This window comes from Callithrix jacchus, chromosome 15 (assembly GCF_049354715.1).
Source record: "Callithrix jacchus isolate 240 chromosome 15, calJac240_pri, whole genome shotgun sequence".
Lineage (NCBI taxonomy): Eukaryota > Metazoa > Chordata > Mammalia > Primates > Cebidae > Callithrix > Callithrix jacchus.
In genome coordinates this window covers 61,861,474-61,885,171 of record NC_133516.1, presented here as the reverse complement: position 1 = coordinate 61,885,171, position 23,698 = coordinate 61,861,474, and the positions used below count along the sequence as shown (strand labels likewise).

The following is a 23,698-nucleotide window of genomic DNA, read 5'->3' as shown; positions in this document are numbered from 1 at the left end:
GAGTTCATGGCCCCACTGAGGATTGGCAGGCATGAGTTGCAGCTGCAGGACAATGAGTGTGGGGGAGTGAGTGGAGAAACCCAGATGGGGCCAGACCACGCAGGGCACTGACAGATTCCATCAGGGTGGCCACAGGCTCCAGACTCCACCGACAGCTATTCAGACAGGAAAGCAGGTGGTAAGGGTTCCATTTGGGGGGCACCACTGACAACCACGTGGAAGAGAGAAATGCCCAGAGGCAGGGAGGCCATTAAAAGGCTATCTCAGTCATCCAGGCAAAAAGGTTGGCAGGCTGTCAAGGATATGAGTCCTGAAGCCACAGTGCCTAGTTTCAAACCCCAGCTCCTCCATTCCCAGCTGGGCTACTCTGACTTCACAGTGCCAACTATCTGGCTCACGGTAAGTCCTAACAATGGTTAAGCTCCCAGGAGGTAGAGTGGGAACAGATTAGTTCCTGGGGAAAAGCAAGAGGAAAAGAAGTCTGATGACTGCAAAGGTTCTAGCTTGGGTACACAAGGGCTGGTGGTGAGTCCACTGACAAAGCTATGGAACACGAGAGGGCAAATGGAATGGAGGAAGGGAGATGACGGTGTCATGTGGTCCTGCTAACTTAGAGCTAACACATGTGGAGATGCTCATCAGGGATTTGAGCAGAAATCTAGAAATCAGCAGAGAGGTGGGACCAAGAGCTATATCTTTGGGAGCTGTTGGCATAAACGGCTGTTGGAGGCCTTGGGAGTAGATGAGATTACTCAAGGGGGTTGGTAGAAAAAGACGGCAAACAGGCTGGAGACAGGGCTCTAACATTTCAGATATTTTAAGGTCAACTGTATATACCCTGAGGAGTCCCTGCATTTACCACTAGGAAAACATTTGTAGGAGGCACAGAAATAGCACAGCATTAAGCCATAAGGAAGTGACTAACCTGAAAACGTGATGCTTTGGGGTAGGACAGTCAGAGAGCGCTCACAGATCAAAAGTCTGTAGACACCTGAGATAGGTGTCTAAACTCTCAGGTGTCTATACACAGTTCTCCAAGGAATGGCTTGCTTTTTCTGCCTCTCAAATCTGTGCTGAAAGGGAGTAAACAGGGGTGTTGGAGTACATCCTGGCAGAGGCTATGCAGGGAAAGCAGAAGTCCCTCTAGGAAAGAAAAAGTCTTCTAAAAAAACAACTGTCTCTGCCCCTACCAAAAAAAAAAAAGGAAAAGAAAACAAAGAAAAAGAAAAAAAAAGAAAGAGAAGGGGAGGGGAGGGGAGGGAAAAAAGAGAAAGAGAAAAAGGAAAAGAAAATAAAGAAAGAAAAAGAGAAAAGACAAGACAAGACAGAGAAAGGAAGGGAGGGAGGGAAGAAAGAAAAGAAGGGAGGGAGGGAGGCAGACCTTTGTTTCCCTGAATTCCCATTTATTAGCTGAGTAAGCAGCCAACATATCTTGGGACTTAGGATATTGCTCATCTGGTGAATATTTACTTAAAAATTGCCATACCAGGGGGTGAGGAGCACAGAACAAAGAGGAAACACTGTGGTTCTTTGCCTTAAGTAGTTTAACATCTAGGTAGTAAAGATTAAACAAACCCTCGGGTGGGCAAACATTTTTCCAAAGGGTCAAATGGAAAACATTTCACACGCTGAGCTGAGGGTCATCACAGTCTCTGTCGCAACTACTCAACTCTGCCCTTGAAGCAGGAAAGCAGGACAATCCCAAAGGAAAAACTGCAGCAATGCGCCAATAAAACTTTATCTGCGAACACAGGCGGCTATCTGGATTTTCTTCTGTGCTGGGGGCTACCATTTACCAATCTCTGAACCTCCAGAGGAAGACTGACCAATCCTCTGCCTGGCAGCTCACAAGAGGCATCCCATACTAATAAGTCACTAAGAAAAGTTAGAAAGAATGCAGACCTCTTGCTAGACCCAAAAGAAGAGAAAGAAATGAGTATCTGGACCGTTGAGGAATGAGTGGGATAAAATGAATTGATGGCTCACTTTACAATTTCTGAGGCTTCTCTGTCATTTTTCTCTGCACTTTTAGTAAAATTTTAGAGACAGTGGAAATCCTGAGCTTCCCTCTGGAGACATCTCTTAGAAACAAATTCCTGCTTATAGGTTTCGCAGGAAGGAAGGAGATTAACGTTCTGCTTCCAAAGATCTTCCCCTTCCCCTTCCCCTTCCCCTTCCCCCCCAACAACTACAGTCCTCTCATGGAAGGCCAGACAAGCAGATGTATATAACTGTCTACTTCTGCTCATATTGTTGGCTCTGCTACTCAGGAAAGAAGAAAAATCACACTGGGTCTCCAGCTCCTCTGGAAACATGAACCAGGATGCACATTCTCCCCTGGGACCAACTCAAAGGGAATGTGCCTTTTATAACTAAACTGAAAGGACTCACAGATGAATGATGCTGACAATTCTAGAGGTAATTTCTTGCCCTGAACTGGGAAACTGAATGCTAGTAGGTGCATGCATTGACTAGTGTTTGCCCTCACTTAGAGAGCTGCATTGAGGATGACCAGGGCAGAGCTATGGGAGCTGCCATCTGCCTCTGCAGGAGAACTTGCTCAAGTCTCATACACCTACGAATGTAACTACTTTTGAATTTCTTTCTTAAGACCTGGATTCAGACCAATCATCCTCAAGGACTCTTGTTCAATGACACTCCAGTTTCCTGGGAATGGTGAAGAAGGGTGTGAGGTGTTTAGGTCAAAGGCAAAGAAAGGAGGAGGGAAGGAAAGGAAGGAGGGAAAGAAAGAAAGGAAAGGCAGAAAGAACAGGCAAGACAGTAGCCCAGGCCAGGGATCACTTCAAACCACAAAGAAGTGATTCGATTGCTTTTTTCTTTCTGCTTCATCCCAGAATGTCTCTCATTACTTTCAATGGCAAAAAACACAATTACTTTTGCACCAACTTAAATAACCAGTACCCAAGGCAATGAAATTTCCCAACATCCTGGAGCTCTAAAATCATTTTTAATATACAGTTAGAGGGACTTGGGTCAATTGAGTGTGCAAATAGCATAAAACAGAGCATCCTCCAAGCCTGCTGGATGATAAATCACCATACAAAAATAGAAAATATCAGAAGTAGGATTTCAGAGAGAAAACAAATTTCATAAAATACAGCTGTATTTAAAATAAATAAATATTATTAATTAGAGCTGAGCATGGTGACCAGCACCAATATAGTCCCAGGTACTCAGAAGGCTGAGGCAGGACAATCACTTGGGCCCAGGAGGTCAAGTCTAGCCTGAGAAACAAAGCAAGACCCCATCTCTTAAAAATATGTATGAATAAATGAAAATAAGAACCATATCATTTTGAGATCTTTGTATTGGCCAGATGCCACATGAGGTGCTTTCTTTGTATCATCTGTGAAACCATCTCAGGAGTTCTCTGAGGTGGGAACTGTCACTATCCTGTTCACCAGGTCAGGAACCAATGGGGTGAGTGAGGTGGACTTTGCCAGGAGTCTCAAGGTGGGCATGGAGGAGGCAGGACTTGAACCCAGGCTGTACCCACACCACAAAATAAGCAGCCCTGGCAGCAGCTCTGCATGTCTACCGGACCTTGCACTTTACCCCCACGTTCTCTTTAATTCCATAAGGAAGGGACTAGATTTTTTCCAACCCTCATTTTACAGATGAGCCAACTGAGTTTCAAAGTGGCCCTGACAAACCCCAAGGTCACTCAAAGCTGGCAGGGGCAGAGCTGGAATTCCAGCACAAATATTCTGGTCTGGAGGCCAAGTTCCTGCATGTGATAGGCTCTTTCCTTCCAGGGGGTCCTCCCTGAGTCCCCAACCTTTACGCCACCATTTCTCAAAGGAGCCAAGCTGGTCCTTGAGCCAACCTGGGGAGGCTTTGCTGTCCTGACCCCTCACAGCTTCACTGGAAAGGCAGTTCTCTGGGGATGCCTGCTGGGGACGAGTCACTGCCTCTCTCTTTAATGCCAAAAGCTCTCAAATCCCCACATACAGGAGGAGAGCTACCCTGACTCCACGGCTGGCTCCACTCCTTTCCCACATGGATAAAACCTGAGGTTAGAAAACACCGCTCAGAAGTGACTCATTCCTGACTTCCCTGCCAAAAACAACAGCCATTTACGTAACTTGCTCACACACCAGTCTTTTCCTCCTCCTCAGGGTGACTGCCCTGTCAAACCAAGGCTGCTCTTCCTTGCAAACTGGCCTTCTGTTTCCAGCAGAGGCAAATCAAATTGCCCTTTCTGCCCTCATCTCTCTGCTAACTGGGGTCAGAGGTAGCCCAACCAATGTATTCCGGCAGTGACTTCTTCTGGAAGGGGTGTGAGATTTCCTATCTAACACTGGTTCTTGGGCTGATTTCTTAAGCCAACCTCAAAAAAAAAAAAGTGTAGTGTAGGAAAGACCTCATGAACCAGGGATTGCTCTCTCTGCTGAATTTGCAGGCCAGTTTCCTGACGGAGCACTTCTCATATTTTCCATCTCTAGCTGCTTACGTGCAGAAAAGAAAATGCTTTTTGGGTGTGTCTATAGACTAGACTTTGGCATAGGAATAGATGTGGGCAGCCATTTGATACATGAAATTCCCCATGCTTCTGTAACCAGAAGCAATTAGTCCAAAAAAATGTTTAACTATCTATCCCCATAATGTGCCAAGAGGTTCTCTATGGTCACGTCAGCATATGTATCCCAAAACATCAGTATTGGCTTAAAAAAATAAAATAAAATAAAAGGCTAGGTAGGTCCAGAGATAGCCTCTCCTCCTCTTCATTCCAGGTAAGGACAGCCCCTGTCCTTCTGTAAGGAAGAGGAAGCGAAGGGAACTTCCCCCAGGCACTGGTGGGAACATCTTAGGAGGAAGGAACACAGAAATTGGCAAGGACTCGAAGGACGGATATGAAAGTGCCGTGAGCCCTGCTGAGCCCCGTATGTGCCAAAAATTAATTCATAAGCAAATGCTTATTTTATAGTTTCCCACTTGCTACAAAACATCAAGCCACAAGGAAATATTTCTTCTGGGGGCTGGCAGGAAGCGGGTGGCACCAGAGTGGGGAAAAAGAAAGCAGGAAGTTCTCTTCAAGACAAGCGTGATCCTATCACCTGACAACATGTCACCCATTTCTGGAAAATCCATGGGCTGTGGTACTGTCTCCTTGTTCCAATAAGCAGAGGGTTCAATGTGAAGCCTGCTCTGATGGCAGCCAGGTAGGAGAAGTCTGGGAGGCACGGGCACAATCTCTCCTCAGATGTTGTCACCATCGGAGAAGCCGGGGCAGGGAGAGAAGATGCTGGGAGACTTGGGGACACCACCTCTGGGAGCCCATTATGCCAGAACGCGAAGTCACCTGTATTTGGCTTCCTGGCATTTCAGGGCTTTAGGTGATGATGTGATGGATGGCAGGGTTTCCTAACAAGGGAGCAAACTCTCCATGAGAGTGCCTAGCAAGCACTGTATGTCATTATTTGTGGAGTCCTCTAGGGTCTGAACAATGAAATCTAGAATTTCTGGAGTGCTATGATTCCCAGTGAGCTTATCCTTAAGGCAGGATTAGATTTTCACACAACATTCAAAAGGAGAAAGATGAGTCAACATTTTTGCAAAGAAGGGATTGAGCATCCAGGGAGATCCAAACTCCTCAACTGTAGAGACAATGGTATCCCCAAGCATCCAGCTTGGGGGCCTGGCTGACCCATGGTAGGGGCTCAATCGATTATAATGGGGATGGTGGTGAGGGAGCCAGTCCCCAAAGGTGGTCCCCAACAATTCCCTCTCTTTTTATACACATGCCCTCCTCACAACAAGAGCTGGAACTTTTCTTCCCACCTTTGAAACAGGGCTGACCTCGGGTCTGGCTCTGACCAATAGACTGTAGTAGAAGTGACATTCTAGGAATTCTAAACCCAGGCTTTGAAAAGGCTAGTAGCTTCTACTTCCTGCTTCTTGAAACACTGCTTCTCAGAACCCAGTCACCATGTTCTAAGAAGCCCAAACCACACGGAGAACCAAAGCACTCCAGGCAGTAGCCCCAGTTGAGCTCCTAGCAAAAGACCAGCACCAACTGCCACTGTCATACAAGAGGCCATGCTGTTCTAAGACCAGTCAACCCGCTGATGGTTACAGACCCAGCCAAGATCACACAGAGCAAAAGAACCACCCAGCTGAGCCCAAGCTCACAGAATCATGCCAGGAACCAAAATGGCCATTGCTTTAGGCTATTGAATTTTCAGGTGGTTATTACTCAGTGACAGATAACTATAGGTGGAGGTGGGAGGAACAAGAAATATAGGATATTTTATTGTGGGTTTTGTCCAGCTCTGGAGCTCTGAGTAAGTCGTAACCTCCTTGAGCTTCTGTTTCCTTATCTCTATAATGGGGATAATGCAGGTCCAGCATGCCCCACAGGCCAACGGAGAGACTCAAATGAGATATTTTGGATGAAAGGACTTCCTAAACAGTAAATTGCCAAGCAAGATGAAACCATATACTAGTCATATTTGTCTTTGCTACTGAGCTCTGAGCTCTGCTGTCATGAACCCATCCCCACACCTCTTATGCACCTGCCTTTGGAGATGACAGTTATTAACCTTGTAAGAAGGACCCAAGTCAGCCTGCTTCCTAAAGCACCTGACCTCCTACCTCAGATCCAGAAGAATGAAGCCATGAGGAAAGGTAGTGAGGAATTTGGGGTGCCAGGCTGCCCCAGGTCAAATCTTGGCTTTGCTACTTTGTATGATTTGCGGTAAATTCCTTAATTCTTCTGAGTTTTGGTTTCCTCCTCTAAAAAGGAATAATCATGGCCCTTCACTTCATAGGGAGGCTGTGAAGATGAAAGGAAATGATACATGGAAAGCCCTTATGCATAATTCTTGGCACAGAGTAAGCACTTAATAAATGCTGGTTGTCATCATCATTTTTTTTAACTTTTTTAATTTCTAAAATCATCATACAGCTAAATTGACTTTTTCTGGCGTACCGCTATATGATTTCTCACACACATGCAGATTCCTGTGACTACTACTGAAAGCAGAACGCACAATGGTTCCAACGCCTCTGTGCTCTTCCTTTACAGTAAAATTCTCCCCTCCCGTCTAGCCCTGGCAAATGCTGATCTGTTCTCCGTTGTAAGAATTCTGCCCTTTCAAAATGTCATAGAAATGGAACCACAAAGTATGTCACCTTTTAAGACTGATGTTTTTTCACTCAGCATAATGCTTTTGAGAGACATCCAACGTCTTGTGCTCATCAATATATTCCTTTTTATTGACTACTATTCCATTATATAGATGCATGGTGGTTGGTTTAATCACTATTATTTTTAATAATTATTTTCACAAGCCAGGAAAGATTTCAGAAATAGGAACAGCTAACCATTGCCACTGGGCTCTAAGACTCCTTGGGGTAAAGTATCTAATGATTGTTGAAATGTACTGACTCAAAGGTGCAGGGAAGCTGAGAGTCCGCTTACACCTCACACATGCTAGACATGGAAACAGAAGTCCAGGGATAATTTCCCTCATCTCACACAAAACTGCACTTGAAAGCAGGTCTCATTCTTCTTCTCCATTTGAAACATGTTTGGAATCCTGAGGGGAGGTGCTACTAAACATAAGGGCTCTTTTGCAGGTCTATCCTCAGACAGGCAATACAGTTGTCCCTCCATATCTGTGAAAGACTAGTTCCAGGACCTCTGCTGACACCAAAATCGAAGGATGCTCAAGTCCCTTACATAAAACAGTGTATTATTTACCTATAACCTAGGGACATCCTCGTGTATACTTTAAATTACCTCTAGATTACTTATAATGCCTAACACAGTGTAAACATACTACGGTTTGTCTAATCACAGTTATTTTTAATAATTACTTCCAGAAGCCAGGGAAGACTTCAGAAATGGAACCAGCTGACCATCACCACTGGGTTCTAAGACTTCCTGGGGGAAAATATCTAACGATCGCTGAAATGACCTGCTTCAAAGCTGCAGGGAATCTGGGAGTCCGTTTATGCCTTGTACTTGACAGACATGGGAACGGAAGCCCAGGGATAGTAAAGAGTTGTTAATGCTGCATTAAAAAAAAAATGTATTATCTTTTTACTGTTGTATTATTTTTTTTATTGCTTTTCCCTCTAAACATTTTATTTCATTATCTTTGGAGACAGAATCTTGTGCTGTTGCCCAGGCTGGAGTGCAGTGGCACAATCTTAGGGCACTGTAACCTCTCCCTTCTGGGTTCAAGAATTCTGATGCCTCAGCCTCCTGAGTAGCTGCGATCACACCCAGCTAATTTTTGTATATTTAGTAGAACAGGGTTTTTGCCATGTTGGCCAGGCTGGTCTTGAACTCCTGGCCTCAAGTGATCCACCTGCCTCAGCCTCCCCAAGCACCGGGATTATAGGTGTGAACCACTGCGCCTGGCCTCCCTTAAATATCTTAAATCTGCAGTTGGGTGAACCCACAGATGCAGAACTGACAAACACAGAGGGATGACTGTATACATTTCTGGAACCTTGTAGGGCTACCTGCTTCCCTGCAATTCCCCTTTCTACCACTTGTCATCAGGAAACATGGATCTCAAGAGGACTACCTCATGACAGACACATTTCCCTTCCTGGGACCCTCCACAGTACAATGAACAGGAAGTGACCATGCTCTGCCAGCTCTGGCCAGAACCCCCGTGTCTTCAGTGGAGCAAGCATGTCAGCAATCATTCATTGCTGCCCTGCAGTCTCAGCCCAAATCAGGCTCACTTCCCAGCTGGCCACTTACTACTCTGAACCAGCTTCTCAACAGCAAGACGAAACTCTGAATCACTTCCCCCAGGGCTTCAGGGTTCCTGTCCTTAACTGGCCCCAGACACAACCCTAGTTCCACATCATTTTCTCCAGAGAAAGAGAAGCTTGGGGCCAAGGGGCTAGAAGACATTTTCCTGGAACCATCGCCTTCCCATGAGACACAGGGTTAGACTGGGCCCCCCAGGAGTCACAGAAGCAGGGAGGAGAAAAGAGCATGTGTGTGCAGCCCCTTAGGGCAACACCCTTCCATTCTGCCATGGGCCCACAGGCCCCCACACCACCCCCGAGTACTCCTAAGAGAAAATAGCCCCACTCCGCATGCAGCTGAACCCCTGTAACTCCGTCGTGGCATTTCATCTGGAGCCTGGGTGTATGAGTAATAAATGTGTGAAAACATGAAACTAATATTCATAATTACTTTACAAGATAAAGAACTCGAAGGAAAAACAGCTTCTGAGTGCCTGGCCGTTACCATCAGGAGTGCTCCATGAAAAACACGGCATCTCACCAGAGCCACAGACATCATCTCTCCAGGAGCCTCAGCAATGGCAGCCCTCAGACTCCGTCACCCCGAGCACTTCATTGTTTGTTCTTAATTAATGGTGACTTCGGGCACCTGGTCATCCCAATGCCAAGCCCAGGGCCGACTGGGACCTCTGACTTCTCTCTCACATCTATTCAGGTGCCATTTCAGCCAACGTTTACCAAGCATCAGTGGGTCCAGGTGTAGGCCTGGTGCAAGGAGTGACAGGGTCTCTCTCTGTTCATGATCTCCTGTCCCTCAACCCCACAACTTTAGTCCCAGCAAGGTTCAGATTCTCATTCCCCACTGTTCTGTCTTTTATTTGTTGATTGACGTATAACATAGGTATAGTAAAGCACACCAATTTTAAGCATATGGCTCACTGAGGTTTTTTTTCTTTTTTAAACTTTTAAAATCAGGGATATAACTGCGAGTTTGTTATATAGATAAAATTGTGTCATGGGGGGGTTATCATATAGATTATTTCACCACTCCAGTATTAAGCCTAGTGCCCATTAGTTATTTTTCCTGATCCTCTCCCTCCTCCCACCCTCCAACTTCTGAAAGGCCCCAGTGGGTGTTGTTCTCCTCTAAGTGTCCATGTGTTCTCATCATTTAGCTCCCACTTATAACTGAGAACATGCGGCATTTGGTTTTCTGTTCCTGTGTTATTCTGCTAAAGATAATGGTCTCCAGCTCCATCCATGTCCCTGCAAAGGACATGATCACTAAGTTTTAAACATGTGCACACTCATGTAACCACCACCCAAAGAGGCTGAATGTGTTTCCACCACCACTTTTGTGCCAATATGAGAAAACATCCTCTCCCAAGTTATGACCTCTTTTATCAGAGATTTAAGTTCAGGTTCTCTTCAGCTCTTCCCTAACTTACTTCCAATTAACTTTTAATTATTAGACTGCCTCCTCTGGATCCTGCTTTCCTCAGTTTGCCTGTCCTATGCTGCCAGGTGTACAGTCCTCCATTACAGCTCTGAAGCCCCCTGGAGGGCTGCACTGTTCCCGCATACAAACCCCAACCCCCATCCAAGGCTTTTTACTTCTTCTACACAGCACTCCTTGGTCTGAAGGACCCAACCCCTATTCTGGAAGCCCAGTTGCTGCTCTCACACCTCTGGGCCTTATATTCCACAGAATATGACAAAGACTCTTCATGCCCCAGGTCCATGCCCAATTTCCACCTTTCAGTCCCATGCCCATCCTTGAAAGCCCATTTCATTGAAAGACTTTCTGCACACTCCTCAGGGAGATGCTGGTTCTTCTTCCTTGGTAGTTCCCTAGCCTCACTTCTACTTCTTGGAGGGCACTAAAGGACATCCTTGAGACATAGCTTCCTATGTGCACATCTATGTATCCTTGTATCCTTCTTAGAGATTCAATTTCTTAAAGACTGAGATTCTGGGATTTCTCAAACTAGTAAAGCCTTAAAGTTTGGGGAAGGGAAGAAATAACAACCTAGAGTTTCCAACTTCTAATTTGGCTAATAGAAAAAAAAATCTATCATCCATAATCAGTACCATTTCATTGAAGGCCCTATGGCCAAAAATAAAGGTTGGAGAGATATAATCTCAGGATAAAATGCCCAGGCCTTCAAACTGAATACATTGGTTTATGACAAATTCACCACATTGTCCTCATTTTCCACACTTGACTATGCCTGGAGAAAATTCTCATAGATGAACTGGCTCCCATGTCTGGAAACCATTGCCCCGTCGCCCCTGGCATAGCAACACATACATAGAAAGGGCTCAATGAGTATTCAGTTCAACTGCTCTAATCACAGGAAATCATGTGGTTCTAAGACAAGGAACATTTCAGCTCTGCTTCCACCCCAACACAGAAGCCCAGAACACAGCAGTGGCGGGGCAACATTCCAGTGATGAGAAGGACTGCAGGACTCACCCACACTGATATGACAAGATAAAAAGCAATCCCAACGTGTACGACTCATGCCCATGTGAAAACTTAGACAAGCAGTGGGCCCTGCCATTGGCCCAGGTGCCTAACTCACTGCCACAAATCCCAGCCTGGTGCAACGCATGATAATGAACTTCAAAAGTGTACACTGGGGCAAGTGGGCATTGGAAGGTGAAAAGGGGCCACTACAGTTGGCTGCACAGGTTGTGCCAAGGCACCAGGGTGCTGGCTGGAGGAGCAAGCAGGGGCTGAAATCTCACCTGTGCTGCACCTGCCAAGCCAGGCACCCTTGCCCGGGGCACAGTGACTCACAGGAAGAAACACCCTTTCCAAAGTTGCACAAAGAACCAAGACTTCATTAACCGAGACTCTGAATTTCAATTCAAGGCCAAGAATATGTCAGGTCAAATATATACGTCAGGATGAATTTTATGATATGTGGATTATATCTCAATAAAGCGTTTATCAAAATATATGTGTGTGTGTACATGTACACAAGTCTGTACATAGACACACATCTAAAAAACATCTTATTCAGAGAGCTAACAAAGAAGGAAGAGTATATGAAGGAGGTATGAAGAATATTTAAAGGAACTGTACATAAATGTTATTTACGTATTATTAAAATTTATTCTAAGATGACTATTATGAAAGAAAAAATCATGAAAATTGTTTTTTAAGGTCATCTATAAAAAGTGAACTAGAAATAGAATTTGAGTTTTTATTAGTTTTAAATATATATCATGTCTAGCTTTCAAAAAGTTATCTATTCATTTTTTACTAATATAGCCTGGCTTCTATTATTTCAAATTGGTTTGGCTTTATTAAACTTTCAATTAAAAGGTGGAGAAATTTCTAGTAAGCAGCAGCTGCAGTGTCTATAGATACATAAAAATTAAATCTTCTAAACAGCACACACAGTTAAACTCTTCTGGTCATCTTGTGATAAGATCACCTATAATTGTGGATAAAAACCATAAATAAACTTCATGCAATCATTTACTAATTCGACAAATGTTTATGGACTGCCCACTACATCCTAGATCTTAGGCCAACTTCCTTTGCATATTCTCAGTGTTTTATCAATTTTCAAATGTAACTCATGTTTTGGAACCAAATCTGATTTATGACCAAATGATCACAGTAGGATACTAGAACTCATTTTTCAAAACAGAATTTTGTGCCCTCAGAATGAGCTGTCTCCCAAACAAGCCTTGGTACCACCCAGGCATCTGGCTCCCAGAACAGACTCTCCTCTGCTCAGCAGGGATGCCACACCAGCAGCCAAGCTTCTTTCCTACCTGGATGGTGGTGTTGCCTCCTTCCAGAAGGGCGATGGCTAGGAGAATGCTTTCATGAAACACTCGGTCACTGGATGCATTCATGATGAGGTCGATGACTAGATTGGAAGCCCCCTCCTTGTCAAGGTGACACTGAACCTCCGCCAGGCTCATCTCACCCCTGCTCACAGAGCTGGATCCGGAACCTCCCCCTAGGAAGATGGCATATTATTTTTACTCAACACAATCAGAAGAGCTAATGTTTGCTGCATACTTACTATGCACCAACACTTTATGCACTAAATGCTTTACTCATGTTCATCTCTTTTAACCCTTTTAATCCCACGAGGAAAGTACTGATTATTAACATGGAGAGATGAAGGTGCTCGTCCAAGCACACCCAGCTTGTCAGCAGCAGAGAAGGTATTTGAATTCAGACAGGTAAGTTGAAAAAAGAATGATACTTTTCCAGCAAGGGACCTAAACCCAGCCAGCAAAGACTCTCCCTTACATTAAAATACAATGACTTGCAGCTGAATTAAGAACTGGTTTAAGAAACGAACCAAAGTCAAACACTCTCAAGGAAGCTTAGCCTATGACGATCACTTCAGCCCTCTTTTTAACAAGCCCACTCTAACCCCCAACTCATCCCTTTATATAACTTATTTGTTCATTCATTCATTCAGCAAATATTGGCTCACAGCTTGGCATGGAGCCAAGAACTGGGGATGGAGGAGTGAACAAAACAAAGTCCCCATTCTCACCACACTTCAGAGGAGATAAGATACTTAAGAAGACAGGACCTATGCCATTTAGAATGGATTCTGACTGTGTTTGGAAGGTACATATTTAAGGACTTGCCTTGCATTTCTACTGGCAATAACTAAAACATGAACGCACACGGAGAAATGGGCTGATCAGCTTCAAAAAGCAGAAAATTGTCTATCTGTACTTTCGTGCAGAACTCAATTCCAGTGTCACATCCTTTATGCTGCTGGCCCTTGACTTGTCCTTACGTCTACAGCACAAGGTAGAAATTGGGTTGCACATCCTCTCTGCCACAGCTTCTCAGGGCAGAGTCTGTCCTGCATTGCCAAATCCCTGTCATGATGTCTCCCCAAGGGCTTCACATAACTGTTAAATGACCTCACTACAGAAAGTAAAGAGAATGGTTTTGAGAGATTATGTGAGGAATTTCTGCATCGATTTTTGGATTTGAAAGTCCCAGTTCCCATCTCTGGGATGCCATGAGAACTGCATCTTCACTGAAGCCTGCATAGCACCATGAATTGTACTTCCAGTTTTCATCCAGTGAGAAAGACAAGCTTCCTTCTTAGCATTTGCTAGGACAAATTTACTGAATACTGAGTATCTTTGTGCTATGCATGGAACCCACCAAGGATCTGAAGCTGCCTCACAGTCATCACCGTAAGACAGGAAATCAGACAACTCACATTTGTGCTTTGAGCACTGAGCTGCTAGCTCACCTAAAAACATAAGCCAGATAGATCCACCTTTAGGTTCCATATTTTTGTATCTTTTACCTGTAACTGTGCTGAAAATGATTTAAAGTAAGCATTTCTGTACATGGATTTTTTTTTGTAAACTTCCACAGGAGTTTGTGGATGTATACAACATGGGCATTAGAATTAGAATTAGAAATTAGGTTGAAATTACAGACCAGCCACTAACAAGCTTCCATTTCATCCGTGGACCTGGGATAGACTGTACCTATCATATAATGAGTAACTGGGAAGTGAAAATGAGATGAATGCGAAGTACTTAGGAAAGCCCCTGGCACTCAGCAGATGCATAACAAATGGCAGCTTTCACTATCCTGAGTGCCAATATCCTCATCATTTTATGGGAAGACAGGAGTCCTAATAACCATGGGACAAACTGCAATAAAATCAAATGCCTCAAATCATTCAAATATCACCAAGATAGTCACTGCATGGGAAGGAGGAGCAAAAGGCTTAGCCAATATTTAGTTGCAGGGAAATGCTAGTTTGCAGGAAAATATGTTTAGAAATCAATTCGATGGCAGACCACAAGACAAAACAAGTGGCTAAGAAATACACTTGCAACACAAATTCATCTGCTGTTAGCATTTCAACCTGTTAGGCGGAAACATGCAGCTATCATAGGACACACTTGATTCACACATGAAGCTAATGACACCACGAAGCCTACCTCCTCCCCCGGGCTTGCTGGGTCCTCCTGGTGACAGCGGGCCATTGCCAAAACTGGTAAGGCTCTCTCTTCTTCCAGAAGGTCTGATGTTTCCATAGTAACGGTTGACCAAAATTTGCCTGAGTGCCTCACCCTTAATTCAAACAGGATAATAAAATGAGTTCTGCATTTAATGCATAACTGAATGAAGAATATTCCAAACACACAGGGGTACTCAGTTATAACTGGCTGAGTTTCACTTGGCAAAAAAATAATCAATAGAAGCATTTAGGAACTCTGAAGTTAACTTCAGTATTTTCTCAGAAAACCATGTATTTTTTTAAAAAGGTAGCAATCTAGAATACTGACTGAAGTACCCTCTCACACAATGATAAGACAGAACAGTAATTTTGAAAGACAACTCACAATAACAAACAAAAATCCCTTTGGGGTAAGTTGATAAAATTAAGACAAATGGAAAATGTTTATGGGTCAGCTTCCACATTGCAATATAAAAATGTTATTTCAAGCACAAGGTTTATTCCCAAGGTCTGAAAAAGTATTAAGATATCAGAGTAATAGAGTAAGACGATACAATAAGCCAAAAGTAAGCCTTTCTTACAGAAACAGTCCAGGAGCCAAAGGATTAAAAAAAGACAAAAACAACAACAAAAACTTCATGATGCTATAGAAAATAAATTAGTGGCATGAGTGGCAGATATCAAATATATCAAAAATAAGCAACATAGATAAAATGGCATTTTGTCTGGAATTTGCTTTAAAACAATATGGGAGAGAAGGGAAGCCACGAGGATATCAGTGATAAGAGTGGGCACGAGTTGACAGCTGCTGTTCAAGTGGAATTATGAATGAGGGTTTTCCAAAGCTTTCTGACTCCTTTTGTATATATTTCAACATTTTTGGAATAACATTTTAAAAATATATAAATATCAAAGAGTCCTGAACAGGGATATAATAACTCTTTGTAATTACTCTAACCAAAGGAAAAAAAAAAACACAAAAAATAAAACTTAGATATTTGTTCAGTAATACTGGGGGATATTGGCAAGCCAGTAACCAGAGGCAGGATGCATTCTGCATTCTCAGCTCTACACTTTCAGCCATGTTCTTAAGGGACTCAAAGACCACCTCCTAATCTGAAGGTTCTAAAAGTCAAAGGTTGTATACATTTTCCCTGGACTCTTTTCCAGAATCAAAAAAGGAAGGCATGGAGTTCCTCTGGTGCACCATCGAGAGAGGTAAGGAAGAAGAAATCTAGGTGAGAGGAAAGGTGTTGAAATCTAGCAGGTCTCTGAAATAGAGACTAAAAAGTTCTTTTGAAGAGACCTGCAACTAGAATTTAAAAAGATTTGTTAATAAGCTCTGAGAATAGGTCTGGAGATTTCAAGTAAGGTGTCTGCAAAACAAGATGGGAGGGAGCAGTCTGAAGGCGGAGACCAGGGGGTGGGGAGAGCCTGAGAAATGGGAGGTGCCCTGGGAGAAGAGAGGGACCAAGGAAGAAAGAAGACAGGCAGGAAACTCTTGGCTCCTGTCAATCAACAAAATCGCTGAAAGTCCCAGAAAGGGTTTATCTACTCTTAATTCATGCTGCCAGTTAAAGATTCCAAGGACAGATTGGGATGGGATAAACAGGGGAGACGGGAGGAGACTGATTTTTAAATGAATGTGCAGGAAACAAAAAAATCCCAAATTTTCTCTCTCCATTCCACCCACAAATATGTCTCTCTTCATAGTTCCGCAAGGGAGGGTAACTTGTATCAGCTCATGAAACTCATTTCCCACTAGACTGACCGTAAATTCAAAATTCCAAGAGTGCTTCAACTGGGTAAGTTACTTGTAATATTTTAAGTACTTTTAAAACAAATTGCTCACAGGTAGAGAAAAAAAGTTTCCGCGCAGGATTCTTTAATGACTCAGAAGACCCCATTCCGGTATAAAGATACAACTTTACTGGTATTCCAGTCTCAAGCACTAGTACAAACGCATCATCACTCTCTGGAGAAGCCACTGGGAACACAGTGATTTAAAAGGCTGATTTCATAAGACAAGCACAAGATTTAAAGCTACATTCAAGAAAGCAAGCCTACCAAGAAAGAATTGAGGGAAAGAAAAGGTTGCTTCCATGTGGAATATGAGAGATTAAATATGATTTCCCTTTTTAAATATCATAATGCATCCATTTGATTTTCTTTCAAGACAACAGACTTTGGGCTCCAGCAACAGGAGTGACTGGCAGTTGACCACCCTAAGTCTCTAACTGGACCCCCTATGGCACTGTGAGAACACTGAGCGCTAGATGGCTGGGCTGAGACCTGTAAGCTGCAGCCAGGGAAGACAGCCAATGTAGCCATCATAACAGGAATCTGAAAGAGCATAGGGTTGAGTGGTCAAGTCAAAGGTAGTATGGCTGCGACCAGTCAACAAACACGCATCCCTTAAGGAGGTCTCAACTGGAGCCTGTGCACCACAATTCCACTCGGAGCTAGAGTGACTCGCTTGGATTTTCAACTTCTGGTGGTGGTGCTTTTTCCCCTCTCCTCATGGTTTTGAGGCTGAACAGCAAGACCCTGGTCAGTCTGCAATCAAGCAAGTAGGCGGTAATGAAAGGAGCACGTGGATGCCAGGAACAGGAACTCCACATTTATGCAGCCTGGATGCCAAACTCAAGTTACAAAGGGATCTCACATTACCATTTTGTCTCTCCTTCAACAGAAAAACCCTAGCAGTTACCATAGCAACTGATGCATCAAATGGTACGTTTTCCCCCATAAGAGAATATCATGAAATGTGCTCGTTCTGGGGGGGGAGAAAAAAAAAACAACAACCACATTCCACCCCACAAACTTTTTTTTTTGCTCTTAATTATAAGGTTTTTGGCACATATTCATCTCACCTTCTCTACACACATACACACACTCTCTCTCTCTCTCTCTCTCTCTTAAACTGCAAGAAAGAAAAAATCAGAGAGCAAGTTTAAAAAAAAAAAAAACAACCAGATGAGATTAATTCCTTTTTTGAAAGAATAAAGATTGAGAATTATAGGTAAGAGGGGACAGAAAGAGAAAATGGGTAAGAATTATTAAAAGTTATGCAAATTCCTAGTGTGAAAACTTGGGTTCAAGGAAAATTCTGTTTCTCTGAGCTGGTGGTTTAATTTAAGAAAAATTAAAATCTGCAGAGAAAAGTCTTCCTAATCATCTTGATATAAATTACTCAACAGCACTAAACTGTTCACAATGTACCAGGCTGAGAAATCTGATTGCGGAGAAGGAAAAAAAAAATGACTTCCCAAATAACGTCACTTCTTCAGCTTTAACATTTGGCTGTGCAACCCTTTTTAAAAATAATACCAGTTTTTTTCCAGCAGTTTACACCTACAGTATGCAAACAAATATCAGATGTTTGTCTCAGTCAGAAATTACACATACATTATTACCTAAGACTGAGAAAAGAAAAAGTCATTTTTAATAAGTGTCATGTTAAAACAATGAAAATTGGTAGAGTAGTGATGTGGAGTAATGAAACCAAGTTCCTCCCTGGTCACTCTAACAACATGAGTTTTACTTATATCAACTGAACTAAATAAGCAAATGAACTGTGTGGGAAGAGAGCCAGTGATGAACAAGGCACTAAGGAGTTAACATGGCCACACACAAAGGAGAGAGAACTGACCTTTCGGTTTCCCAGGTTCCAGCCACTTAAAAACCATGTGCTTCAGGCATGATCACCCTCTCATGTGAGCTGTGAGCCTCTCACACCTTAGTCAGCATGAGGGCAGAGCCTAGATTTTAAAATACCTTCCTTCTACTCTTGTCTACAAAACCATCTCAATGTTTCAATCTACAAGGTAACTACAAGTTAATATCCCTTATCATATTCCAGCCACTATGCAAAGTACTTCATGTGCACCATTCAGTGTCCTAAGGTATAAAAACTGTTGTCACCCCCATTTTACAGCAGAAGAAACTGAGGCACAAGGAGGTTAATTTTCTCAAAATCACCACAGTGAGTGCCTGACCAAAAAAAAAAAAAAAAAAAAACAACACACACACACACACACACACAAACTTGAACCTGTTTCGAATCACAAAGTTCAGGGGCATAGGCAGCATTCAATACCAAGTCCCTTGAGAGCTTAGGACATGAGGGACAGCTGTGTGCCTTTGTCAGCTACTCCTAAGACCTGAGATAATTCTAAAAAGCAGGCAAGGATGGAAAATATAAGAATGCAAGGTGCCTTGAGCCATGAAATGCAGGAGACCACTATAGCATCACGTCCTGAATTCTGCTGAAATGCCAACTTCCTGGAGCTATTCTCTGGTCCTAGTGTGAGAAATTGCAAAGTTTATGTCTCTATCAGAGAAAGAAAACAAAAGGGATTTGGGATGCAGTGGGACTGGGCAGGGGCCTGGGCATGAGCAGAGTAAAGGTGCATCGGGCTACCCATTTATCTCAGGCATTAATTCTCCAAGACGGGGCAGGTGGGGATGGTTAATGGGTACCAAAAATAGTTAGAAAGAATGGATAAGACCTACTATTTCATAGCATAATAGGGTGAATATAATCAACAATAACTTAATTATACATTTTAAAGTAACATAAAAAATGTACTTGGATTGGAACTCAAAGGATAAATACTTTAGAGGATGGATACTCCATTTTCCATATGTTGTATTTCACACTGCGTGCCTGTGTCAAAACATCTCATGTACCTCATAAATACATACCCCTTCTATGTACCCACAAAAATAAAAGAAAAATTCTCTAAGACACCGATGACCACAGTTCCAAGACAGTCTTCATAATGACAGGTCATTTTCAAACTCCATCACCTTAGATAAGATGTCGAACTTCCCAGAGTCTCAATTTCCTACTTGTGAAATGGGGATGAAGCCTGTGTCACCAGGACATCTGGTTATTTTCCCAAAAATGGGCAACATGAAAATCAGTGCTGTCAGCATGCTCATGGATGTACAGAATCTTCTAGAAATGGTTTGGCAAGGCACAATCAGCACCCTTAGAACATTATCTACCCCTTGGCCAAGGAATTCCTCTTCTAGGAATTTATTCAAAGATGCACACAGTCATTCATTTCCTCATCAAAAGAAAAAATGATGAACTACCTGTTAATTTGGAGAACTGCAGGCAGCTGTTAACTTTCAAAGATTTTCAAAACAAATACTCAGATACAGTAATACAATGCAAAACAGGATACAAAATTTGTATACTTAGAATAATCCCAATGATAACGCAAATGTGTCTGTGTCTGCTGGCACACGTGCTCATGTGTATAAAAAAGTGGGTAGAAGAAAATATGAAAACATTAGTGGGGCTGGGCATGGTGGCACACACCTGTAATCCCAGATCTCTGGGAGGCCAAGGCAAGAGGATCGCTTGAGCCCAGGAGTTTGAGACCAGCCTGGGAACCATAGCAAGACTTTGTCTCTACAAAAATAAAAAATAAAAGAAATTTGCCAGGTGTGGTGCCTATAGTCCCAGCCACTTGGGAAGCTGAGGCAGGAAGATCTCTTGAGCCCAGGAAGTTGAGGCTGCAGTGAGCTGAGATCGCACCACTACATTCCAGCGTGAGCAACAGAGTTTTATACTGTCTCTAAAAAAAAACCACCCCAAATAACAAACAAAAACACTAGTGGCTCTTGTGGCTAGGTAATATAAACTTTTTTCCATTATTCGTCAGTCAATACAGAACTTTTTTTTTTTTTTAGATTTCACTTAAATAGAAAGCCCACACAGAAAAGAAAAAGGGACATGAAAAGCTTACTTAGTCGTGATTTGGAGGCCAGCTGGTTACAGTGCTCTGATCAGGTAGATGATAGGTGAAACCATTGTTTAGTTCATTTACATACGTGGCTGTGATTGCTCGAGTCAATTAATGCTTTAACAATATCAACAACAAAAGCTGTCTGTCAGTTGCAGTGTGTGGATGATGAAGGTGTTATGGTCACTGATCATTAGCTCCCAATCCCCAAGACTCAAGACTACGTACCCTTTTATGGTCTTCCAGCTGCCGCAGGGGTGGACTTGGTTCAAGCTCCTGCTAGGCATGCAGAAATTCCATTTTAAGTACAACACTAAGGAGACACTACCATCTGCAGCATCAGTCACATATAAAATACACTGAGAGTTCATATATAAAGACTTACCCAAAAGGAGAATAGGTCTGGTTTTCTGTTTACCCCCCAAATACCCATGCTTGATTACTTTAGATGCTGCTTAATGATTGTCCCCTACCCCCAACCCTAATGCACTGTTTAAAATGGGCAGACATAGAACTTTTTTTGCCAACAGAATTTACTGCAAAGATCACGAAAAGGAAGTTCTATATTATATGCTGTGACATTAACCCAAAAGGGGTTGTAATGCAAGACTCAATCAGGCAGGTCCTTATGATTCACACATGCATCATTGCACAGCACATGCATAAGGACAAGAAGACACACACCTCTGAGCAGACACAGACATGGGACCACGGCTTTCCCCACCCCACAAGTACACAAGTCTTGTAACCAAAACTGTTAACACAATGAGGAGCTTCGATTAGGATACGGGACACTGATCATTAGAAAACATCCACACAGCAACTTATCTATTCAATCATTTGTTCATGCTTCATTTTAAAGACCCTCAATAGACTTCTTTCAAATGAAGTACACTTCATTCTAGCCTGAACTACTGTGATTTTAGAATTGTTTCCGAAATTAAATTTTGATACTTGGAAATATGTCTCCCCAAAAAGCTTCTCCATGATCTCACACACCTTAGTAAATGTTAGCCCCTCATTTAGTGAGTTTAGTTAGCAGCAAGAAGGATAGATTTTTTTTGTTCTTAACTGCATCGTAGGCCAGGTGCAGAGGCTCACACCTGTCACCCCAGCACTTTCAGAGGCTGAGGCGGGCAGATCACCTGAGGTCAGGTGTTTGAGACCAGACTGGCCAACATGGTGAAACTCTGTCCCTACTAAAAATACAAAAATCGGCCGAGCATTGTCACAAATGCCTGTAATCCCAGCCACTTAGGAGGCTGAGGCAGGAGAGTCATTTGAACCCAGGAGGCAGAGGTTGCAGTAAGCCGAGGTTGCACCACTGTGCTTCAGCCTGGGTGACAGCAAGACTTTGTCTCAAAAAATAAAAACATTTAAAAAAGTGCATCGTAAAATTACAAGTTTATTAGCAGCTTTTTCTACAATTATAAATATTTTTATTATTCATTTATAATAACTTCAAAACTGCCTCATCTCTGCACAGGACCCAAAGTCAATTTTATATAAGCAGAAAGGTCTTAACATCCTCACATGTCTTAACTAAACATCTCACGATTAAGATGGTTCTGAGTGAGAACTTTCAAAGAGCCACATCCTGGCACCTGGAGGATGCTCAGTTTGGATCCAGCTCCTCAGGACTTTCTACACTGAGAGCCACATCCACGAGAGGAATGATCTGTTCCCAGCCAGCCTAGAGACCTCCTTCCGACACCTACCACCTGGACAGACATTTTCTCACAACAATTCAAACACCCAACCAGGACAACTGAGAGGCACCCATATTTGCTGGCACTGGTGCTACAAATATAGGGTGCAACACACCTCAGTGACGTTCTCAGAATCCGGAGCTGGAGGAAGCTAGTTGGGAGTAAAATGAAGCACGTTAGTCATGGCGCTTGCATCCTGTGGGCCACAGAGTAGTCCAGAGACCAACACTCAAGGACAAAACACGGGAGGAAGGATGGGAGATGAGGCAACCCCGCCGGATTGCCTGCTGAAGTGGGCTTCAGCAATCAAGGCGACCAGATACCTTCAAATCAAACTGAATGTGGTTGTGCTGGAGGAGACAATTGGCCTGCGAGATGGAGGAACACATTTAAAGTAAGAAAGAAAAAAAAGTCTACTGCTAACCAAGAAGGAATTGTGCTTTAAAACAATGGAAGTGAAAGAAAGAACCACAGCACATCTGTGTCTCGGTCCACAGAGACAGGGAAAGAAAGCAAAAGTGTGCCTGTTCGCGGAGGCTCTCAGGGGAGCAGAGGCACTGATGACAGCAGGGGCTCAAGGCCTGGGAAAGTGCCACATGTCACATGTCTCCTGTGGGTTTAAGCTTTCTCCTGTGTCTCTCTGCTCTCCGAATCTGTCCTGTGTCAGACCTAGGCTCTAGCTTGGGCTTAAGGGATGCAGCCTCCCTGCTCCAGCGTCTGCGGGAGAAGCAGCGTCTCCTGCACTCAGAGTTAGCTTGGAGATGAGTTTCCCACCCCATGCACTTCCCTTGGGGGCTTCATGGTCTGGGTTTCCTGGCCTTGTCCCAGCCATGCCACACAGATACCACCCTCCCCCACTTGATTTCATAATTTCCAACCCATGGATGAGCAACAAAAGGATGCCTCCAAACAACATGCAGGGGAGGGGGAAGGAGCTATAGGGCATGCAGGGGCTACACAAAGGTGAGCCTGGAGAAAAGTCCACCACTCCATTTGCAGACAGTGCCATGAATCTGCCCTCCAAAAGGACATGTGCCTGGAGCAGAGGAGAGAAATCAGCTGGAACTGCCAGACCCCACCTGGGCATCCTGGGAACAAAGTCACACACCAGCGGCGTGACTGGTGCAAGGTGTAGTGCGAGGCCACGGGATGAACCCAAGGCTCACGCTGCAACTGTTTGACCTTGGCCTCTAACAGAGCTCAAGCACACTCATCTCAGGGCCAGAAGGTGGCTGTCAGGTGGCAGTCCAGGGCTGGTGTTGACAGCATGAGAGGAGTGACACTGTGAAATCTGGTGGTGTTTTCGTCCAGCTCAACACTACCCCTTTGATAGTTTGATCCCCAAGAGGAAAAAAAAGCCTCTTAATATAGGGCTGCTATATTATGTAATCTAATGATTTCTGTCTTTTTTCTACTTCCCAATACAGAAAATGAAAGAACGATCCAGGGGATTAAACTACTTCAGCAAAGACAACAAGGGTTGCTCACTTAATTCTGTACAGCAGACCTT

At 43.5% G+C, this 23,698-nt stretch overlaps 1 protein-coding gene across 1 annotated transcript in view; it reads right to left on the bottom strand.

Annotated features, from left to right (window-relative positions):
- Window positions 1–23,698, bottom strand: part of ITPR1 (inositol 1,4,5-trisphosphate receptor type 1) — a 354,215-nt gene that overhangs the window by 101,010 nt on the left and 229,507 nt on the right. Inside the window, exons 41-44 of the mRNA XM_054245889.2 lie at window positions 22,304–22,339; window positions 20,708–20,755; window positions 14,701–14,833; window positions 12,529–12,719 (exon numbers count right to left, since the gene is read on the bottom strand). Coding sequence (XP_054101864.2) covers window positions 12,529–12,719; window positions 14,701–14,833; window positions 20,708–20,755; window positions 22,304–22,339 — 408 coding nt within the window. The remainder of the gene's footprint in view (window positions 1–12,528; window positions 12,720–14,700; window positions 14,834–20,707; window positions 20,756–22,303; window positions 22,340–23,698) is intronic.